Source organism: Sardina pilchardus, chromosome 2, assembly GCF_963854185.1.
Source record: "Sardina pilchardus chromosome 2, fSarPil1.1, whole genome shotgun sequence".
NCBI classification, from domain to species: Eukaryota; Metazoa; Chordata; class Actinopteri; order Clupeiformes; family Clupeidae; genus Sardina; species Sardina pilchardus.
Genome location: NC_084995.1, coordinates 46725943 through 46735942, shown reverse-complemented (window position 1 = coordinate 46735942; position 10000 = coordinate 46725943). Strand labels below are relative to the sequence as shown.

Here is a 10000-nt window from a genome sequence, read left to right as displayed (position 1 = left end):
GTATAGGACAGTAATAATATAGTATATATTGTATAGGACAGTAATAATATAGTATATATTGTATAGTAGGACAGTAATAATATAGTATATATTGTACAGTAGGACAGTAATAATATAGTATATATTGTATAGTAGGACAGTGATAATATAGTATATATTGTATAGGACAGTAATAATATAGTATATATTGTATAGTAGTACAGTAATAATATAGTATATATTGTATAGGACAGTAATAATATAGTATATATTGTATAGGACAGTAATAATATAGTATATATTGTATAGTAGGACAGTAATAATATAGTATATATTGCATAGTACAGTAATAATATAGTATATATTGTATAGGACAGTGATAATATAGTATATATTGTATAGGACAGTGATAATATAGTATATATTGTATAGTACAGTAATAATATAGTATATATTGCATAGTAGTACAGTAATAATATAGTATATATTGTATAGTAGGACAGTAATAATATAGTATATATTGTATAGTACAGTAATAATATAGTATATATTGTATAGGACAGTGATAATATAGTATATATTGTATAGTACAGTAATAATATAGTATATATTGTACAGTACAGTAATAATATAGTATATATTGTATAGTACAGTAATAATATAGTATATATTGTATAGTACAGTGATAATATAGTATATATTGTATAGTAGGACAGTGATAATATAGTATATATTGTATAGTACAGTAATAATATAGTATATATTGTATAGTAGGACAGTGATAATATAGTATATATTGTATAGGACAGTAATAATATAGTATATATTGCATAGGACAGTAATAATATAGTATATATTGTATAGGACAGTAATAATATAGTATATATTGTATAGTACAGTAATAATATAGTATATATTGTATAGTAGGACAGTGATAATATAGTATATATTGTATAGTACAGTAATAATATAGTATATATTGCATAGTAGGACAGTAATAATATAGTATATATTGTATAGTACAGTAATAATATAGTATATATTGTATAGTACAGTAATAATATAGTATATATTGTATAGTAGGACAGTATGGTAATAATATAGTATATATTGTATAGTAGGACAGTAATAATATAGTATATATTGTATAGTACAGTAATAATATAGTATATATTGTACAGTAGGACAGTAATAATATAGTATATATTGTATAGGACAGTAATAATATAGTATATATTGTATAGGACAGTAATAATATAGTATATATTGTATAGTACAGTAATAATATAGTATATATTGTACAGTAGGACAGTAATAATATAGTATATATTGTATAGTAGGACAGTAATAATATAGTATATATTGTATAGTACAGTAATAATATAGTATATATTGTATAGTACAGTAATAATATAGTATATATTGTATAGTACAGTAATAATATAGTATATATTGTACAGTAGGACAGTAATAATATAGTATATATTGTATAGTACAGTAATAATATAGTATATATTGTATAGTACAGTAATAATATAGTATATATTGTATAGTAGGACAGTAATAATATAGTATATATTGTATAGTAGGACAGTGATAATATAGTATATATTGTATAGGACAGTAATAATATAGTATATATTGTATAGTACAGTAATAATATAGTATATATTGTATAGTAGGACAGTAATAATATAGTATATATTGTATAGGACAGTAATAATATAGTATATATTGTATAGGACAGTAATAATATAGTATATATTGTATAGTAGGACAGTAATAATATAGTATATATTGTATAGTAGGACAGTGATAATATAGTATATATTGTATAGTACAGTAATAATATAGTATATATTGTATAGTAGTACAGTAATAATATAGTATATATTGTATAGTAGGACAGTAATAATATAGTATATATTGCATAGTACAGTAATAATATAGTATATATTGTATAGTACAGTAATAATATAGTATATATTGTATAGTACAGTAATAATATAGTATATATTGTATAGTATAGTAATAATATAGTATATATTGTATAGTAGGACAGTAATAATATAGTATATATTGTATAGTAGGACAGTAATAATATAGTATATATTGCATAGTACAGTAATAATATAGTATATATTGTATAGTACAGTAATAATATAGTATATATTGTATAGTACAGTAATAATATAGTATATATTGTATAGTACAGTGATAATATAGTATATATTGTATAGTACAGTGATAATATAGTATATATTGTATAGTAGGACAGTAATAATATAGTATATATTGTATAGTACAGTAATAATATAGTATATATTGTATAGTAGGACAGTAATAATATAGTATATATTGTATAGTACAGTGATAATATAGTATATATTGTATAGTACAGTGATAATATAGTATATATTGTATAGTACAGTAATAATATAGTATATATTGTACAGTACAGTAATAATATAGTATATATTGTATAGTACAGTAATAATATAGTATATATTGTATAGTAGGACAGTGATAATATAGTATATATTGTATAGTAGGACAGTGATAATATAGTATATATTGTATAGGACAGTAATAATATAGTATATATTGTACAGTACAGTAATAATATAGTATATATTGTATAGTACAGTAATAATATAGTATATATTGTATAGGACAGTAATAATATAGTATATATTGTACAGTACAGTAATAATATAGTATATATTGTATAGTACAGTAATAATATAGTATATATTGTATAGTACAGTAATAATATAGTATATATTGTATAGTACAGTAATAATATAGTATATATTGTATAGTAGGACAGTAATAATATAGTATATATTGTATAGTACAGTAATAATATAGTATATATTGTATAGTACAGTAATAATATAGTATATATTGTATAGGACAGTAATAATATAGTATATATTGTATAGTAGGACAGTGATAATATAGTATATATTGTATAGTACAGTAATAATATAGTATATATTGTATAGTAGGACAGTAATAATATAGTATATATTGTATAGTACAGTAATAATATAGTATATATTGTATAGTAGGACAGTAATAATATAGTATATATTGTACAGTACAGTAAAAATATAGTATATATTGTATAGTACAGTAATAATATAGTATATATTGTATAGTAGGACAGTAATAATATAGTATATATTGTATAGTAGGACAGTAATAATATAGTATATATTGCATAGTAGGACAGTAATAATATAGTATATATTGTATAGTACAGTAATAATATAGTATATATTGTATAGTAGTACAGTAATAATATAGTATATATTGTATAGTACAGTAATAATATAGTATATATTGTATAGTACAGTAATAATATAGTATATATTGTATAGTACAGTAATAATATAGTATATATTGTATAGTACAGTAATAATATAGTATATATTGTATAGTAGGACAGTAATAATATAGTATATATTGCATAGGACTAATAATATAGTATATATTGTATAGTAGGACAGTGATAATATAGTATATATTGTATAGTACAGTAATAATATAGTATATATTGTATAGTACAGTAATAATATAGTATATATTGTACAGTAGGACAGTAATAATATAGTATATATTGTATAGTACAGTAATAATATAGTATATATTGTATAGTAGGACAGTGATAATATAGTATATATTGTATAGTACAGTAATAATATAGTATATATTGTATAGTAGGACAGTATCGTAGTGTAGTAAAGTAAAGTATAGTAGCACTATAGAGAAGCAACAGAACGGGAGGATGGCGGGATATGACCTTAAGATACGGGATAAACCTGGAAAAACGAGAGTGTTGGCTGGAATGGGTTAGTGTGTGTGTGTGTGTGTGAATTGTGCATGTGTGTGCTTACATGAGCTAGTCGGTCGAAGCGGGCAAACAGCTCGTTGAGCATGCGCACAAGCTCCTGGGCAGTAAGCGTGGTGGACAGATTGGTGAAGCCCTTCACATCAGCAAACAAGATGCTGTAACACACACACACACACACACACACACACACACACACACAGATAACCAGAGAGAAGTTTAGTTCGGTAATAATAATAACAATAATAATAACTAGAAATTGTAATTCCATGGAAGGTATTACCATTGCATGTAAATGTAAAAAGGTTGCTGTGTAAAACATTGTATTAGTTAAAAAGACAACATACTGTATGACACAATAAGAATAGATGAATAACAATAACCCAATTACAGTTCCACTGAAATTACTTGGAAACCCACATTTAAAAAGTGATTCATGAAAATGCATTAAAATTGTAGATAGTATTTTGGAAAATAACTCTTCATTTATTAAAATAATAGACTGAAATAAAGTTGCCAACTTCAAACGAGTTGCAAGCGATGACACTTTGTTTAGTAGGCCTACTGAAGTTCACCTACAGTGAAACGAATGATGCTATGCAGCAACAGGTAGGCTGAGGAAATGATATAGCAAATATAACGTTAGCTAGCTTGCCAACAACAAACATGATGGCAATGATGAGAATGATAACAATGTAGCGCTAAATGTCGATCAGGTTGGACTTCACTTAAAACGCTGGGTGAAGATCGGTGTCGTGTAGGCTGCTCTGTCGAGATGGCTAAAAGCCCTTGCAGCCCACCCGACGTTACAGCTTAATGAGTAGACATAACATTCAGGTTGCAGCGGTGGCATGGCTTTAGTTTGGATCAAAGATCCTTGATTACTGACAGCGGAGCACTGACGTAACAACTAATCTTTGCCGCCAAAGGGTCTCAATGTAAACTCTATGGGAATTTTAAACTCTTTTATCGTAAATATCTCAAAAAGTACGAAGTTCACAAATGTCAAAAATACAATCATCAAATCTCTGTTACAATATCTTTGTAGGAGTGCTTGAATGACGTTCATGGCATTTACATGCAATGTAATAATAATATGCTTTATTTGAATAGCACCTTTCATATACAGCCCTGCTGAAAAAAACAGCCTGACCAGCGACAGGTGGTTTGCTGGTTGACCAGCTTGTTAACCAGCTTCTTTAACCACCTTATGATGGTTGACCAGCTAGACCAGCAAAACTCTCACAAAAACATACCTTCAGCTGGTTTACCCAGCTTACAATGGTAATTCAACTGGTTTTGCTTAGTTCCACCTCAAGCTGGTCATTTTAGTTGGTGTTGCTGGTCTACATTGCTGTTTTTTACTGGCCATGCCAGCTTATGTTGGTCATTCTAGAAAGCCAGCTTGACCATCTTTATCAAGCTTGACAGGCTGGTCACCAGCATGACCATCTTAAACCAGTTATATCCCAAATGACAGACTGGTCACACCAGCACGACCAGCTTCCTCAGACAGTCACGCCAGCATGTCTAGCTGGTGGCCTAACCAGCTACATCAGCAAAGACCAGCAATAGCTGGAAGAAACCAGCAAAGACCAGCTAAAACCAGCTGAAACCAGCTACCAGCCTAAGCTGGGCCCTGTAACTCGAAGCACACGTTAGCTGCTCTTAGACCTTACGCATATCTTAAGCCTATCGTAAAAAGATACGCATGTAACTCAAATGATTCGCAAGTCTACGTGTAACGTAACTTAAGACAAAAGTTACGACTGCTTCATACGACACGTAACGCTGTCGTAAGTGTCTGAACAACCAAGGATAACCAAGGCTACTGTCATTTGCATTCATGCTTGCCCTCATGCATTCTCTTCGCCTCCGTTATTTTAGCAATTGAGCATTCGTTTCCTGCCATTCGCGTCTTGTGTGCTCCTCACCCAGCTGTTTACGGTTTCTGTTTTCACGTCCCAAATCTTCTTTCTAGAATGTATCTTTGTGTTCGTCAGCTTGAGAACATTTTTTTTTTTTAATCCCTCTACCTAAGTGACAGTTATTTCATTAGGCAGCTGTAAGAGCTTTTATTCATCACAAGAGCAGCTTGGATGAACAGCATTTTCAAGTTGACAGGGGGAAACGGATGCTGATTCCCTCGTTACTACAACATTTACAGTGGTTGCTCTTTCGAGTTACAGTTTAAGTTGCGTGCATCTCACGTGTGACTTGCGACAAGTTTCAGTTACACCCGGATCGTTAAGATTTACGAGTTCGTAAGCCATGCGTAACGTAAAGTTAAGTTTGATTTTTCGAGTTACAGGGCCCTGGTTTCTTACGGGTTTTTTCAGCAGGGCTACCCTTAAATGGTGGACGGTTACCTGACGTTCTCATAGCGGTGGATGTCTTTGAGCCGTAATGGTGGACGGTTACCTGACGTTCTCATAGCGGTGGATGTCTTTGAGCCGTAATGGTGGACGGTTACCTGACGTTCTCATAGCGGTGGATGTCTTTGAGCCGTAATGGTGGACAGTTACCTGACGTTCTCATAGCGGTGGATGTCTTTGAGCCGTAATGGTGGACAGTTACCTGACGTTCTCATAGCGGTGGATGTAGATCTTGTGAAACTGGTGCTGCAGGGTCTCGTCCTCCACACTGGCCATGTCATTGATCATCTCCAGAACCACGAAACGGGGAAGCACAGAGAGAACCAAACGCTCCTGACAAAACACACACACACGTCAAGACACACACACACACACACACACACACACACACCTCAACACACACACACACACACACACACACACGTCAAGACACACACACACACACACAAACACACACACGTCAAGACACACACACACACACACAAACACACACACACACACACAGACATACACACACACACACCTCAACACACACAGACACACACCTCAACACACACACACACACACGTCAAGACACACACACACACACACACACCTCAACACGTCAAGACACACACACACACACACACCTCAACACACACAGACATACACACACATACACACACCTCAACACACACAGACACACACACACACACACACCTCAACACACACAGACACACACACACACACACACACCTCAACACACACAGACACACACACACACACACACACACACCTCAACACACACAGACAAACACACACATACACACACCTCAACACACACAGACACACACACGTCAACACACACACACACACACACACACACCTCAACACACACAGACACGCACACGTCAACACACACAGACACACACACACACACACACACATACACACACACACATACACACACACACACACACACACACACACACACACACACACACACACAGGTCAACACACATCAACACACACACACACGTCAACACACACACACACACACAGGTCAACACACATCAACACACACACACACACACACACACACACACACACACGTCAACACACACACACACACACACGTGTCAACACACAGACACAAATCAACACACACACACACACAGGTCAACACACAGAGACAAACGTCAACACACACACACACACACACACACACCAAATGCCAACGCGCGCGCACACACACACTCTCACACACACACACACACACACACACAGCAACACACATGTACAAGCATACACACACTCATACACATACACATAACATTAACATACACATACACATACACATACACATACACATACACATACACATTCACATACACACACACACACACACACACACAGCAACACACATGTACAAGCATACAAACACTTATACACATACACGTACGTACACGTACACGTACACATACACATTCACATACACACACACAAGTAAACAAACAGTAAAAAAAGGAAGAAACACACATATGCACACATACTGTACTTAAACACAGACACACACAAAAAGCAGCAACTGCCACTGGCACACACATAGTCAGGAATAAAATTATTCATACCCCTAGCAAATATTGATTTGATGTTGATTTTGATGTTTGTTCTGACTTAAAATGACACTGGTACATGGCTTAAGGTTGTTTGACAATGTGGTAGAAACATGGAATAAAAAAAATATTTTTATATTTTTTATGAAAATGGCATGCAAAATTATTCGTACCATTTTAAAATAATAAAACCCCACACTTGAAATGGACATAATGGGCATACATGGTGATTAATGCATTTAATAACGTCATTAGTGATTAATGGCGTCATTAGTGATTAATGCGTTTAATAGCGTCATTAGAGACTAATGCGTTTTATAACGTCATTAGTGATTAATGCATTTAATACCGTCATTAGTGATTAATGCGTTTTATAGTGTCATTAGAGACTAATGCGTTTTATAACGTCATTAGTGATTAATGCGTTTAATAGCGTCATTAGTGATTAATGCGTTTTATTGTGTCATAGCAACATTAGTGATTAATGTGTTTAATAGCATCATTAGTGATTAATGCGTTTAATAGCGTCATAGCAACATTAGTGATTAATGCGTTTAATAGCGTCATTACTGATTAATGTGTTTAATAGCGTCATCAGTGACTAATGTGTTTAATAGTGTCATAGCAACATTAGTGACTAATGTGTCATTAGTGTCATTAGTGATTAAGGCGAGACACTACAGGTGAATAGGGTACAAATTTTAATTAGCAGATATCACTATGAAACTTCCCCAGTTGATTACTGACATCAACATAAGAAAAAAATGTATTACAAGTTTTTTTGTAATTTAATGTTTAAATATGCAAAGTAGGCTAATTTGCATATATTTTTAAATACATAATCTGAGTTTTGGATAAAGCCAGGTTCAAAATTGTTTTTTCATTGTGTTAATATATTAGATGGGAGAATAATTACGGAGGGATTTATGAATATCTACTTCTGTTGTCTTGTAAATCAGCATATCTTGTCAATAGCCTTGAAAAATCGTTTTTTGCCATGTTTTTAAGCATAAAATGTCAAATATATATCAGGTTGGGTATAATATATCAACAAACCCCTGTGTAAAAGTCTTGTAAATATAGTTTGGTATAAGACTGGAAAGTTTGGCACATGTAAGTGCTTCAGAAGTGGAGATTATGTTCTCAGAGTGGGAGAAGAAAACAGCCTTGAAACACAGCCAATGGGATACGTTCTAAGCCTAGACTCGCTTTTGAACTTTCGCGATTGGTTGCTAATACAAAGGAAATGTCCATATTTGGATTGCATAGCGTCATTCAGGAGAAACAGGGCTTTTCAACGGTGTCACACACGATATGATTTGGATCACGTCGTGGTAGTACATGACACTTTAGAATGGGAACTTTTGGTGAAATTAGGAGAAATATATAGGCGCGAGTAGACAAAATGTCATGAAATAAACTCCTAAATGTGCAAATCGGACTTTATTGTTGTAGTAGGGTGGTAGAATACATGCTAAGGTAGCAAACTGAAAAAAACAGTGTTTTCCCCTGCCGTGTCTCGCCTTAATGCGTTTAATAGCGCCATTAGTGATTAATGCGTTTAAAAGCGTCATAGCAACACTAGTGACTAATGTGTTTAATAGCGTCATTACTGATTAATGTGTTTAATAGCGTCATCAGTGATTAATGTGTTTTATAGCGTCATTAGTGATTAATGTGTTTAATAACGTCATTAGTGATTAATGCGTTTAACAGCGTCATTTCTGACTAATGCCTTTTACAGCGTCATTAGTGACTAATGCGTTTAAAAGTGGCATTAGTGATTAATGGGTTTAATAACGTCATTAGTGATTAATGCGTTTAAAAGCGTCATAGCAACATTGGTGACTAATGTGTTTAATAGCGTCATTACTGATTAATGTGTTTAATAGCGTCATTAGTGATTAATGTGTTTTATAGCGTCATCAGTGATTAATGTGTTTAATAACGTCATTAGTGATTAATGCGTTTAACAGCGTCATTTCTGACTAATGCGTTTTACAGCGGCATTAGTGATTTATGGGTTTAATAACGTCATTAGTGATTAATGTGTTTAATAACGTCATTAGTGATTAATGTGTTTAATAGCGTCATTAGTGATTAATGCGTTTTATAGCGTCATTGGGCAATCATGTTTCATCGCATATGCGCGTTTCAGAATGTTCGAATTCGCCAGCGTGCGTGTAGTTGTGTGA

General features: G+C 32.6%; 1 protein-coding gene across 1 annotated transcript in view; it reads right to left on the bottom strand.

Annotated features, from left to right (window-relative positions):
- Positions 1-10000, bottom strand: part of adcy8 (adenylate cyclase 8 (brain)) — a 70094-nt gene that overhangs the window by 43039 nt on the left and 17055 nt on the right. The window contains exons 5-6 of the mRNA XM_062553058.1: positions 6413-6543; positions 3882-3993 (exon numbers count right to left, since the gene is read on the bottom strand). Coding sequence (XP_062409042.1) covers positions 3882-3993; positions 6413-6543 — 243 coding nt within the window. The remainder of the gene's footprint in view (positions 1-3881; positions 3994-6412; positions 6544-10000) is intronic.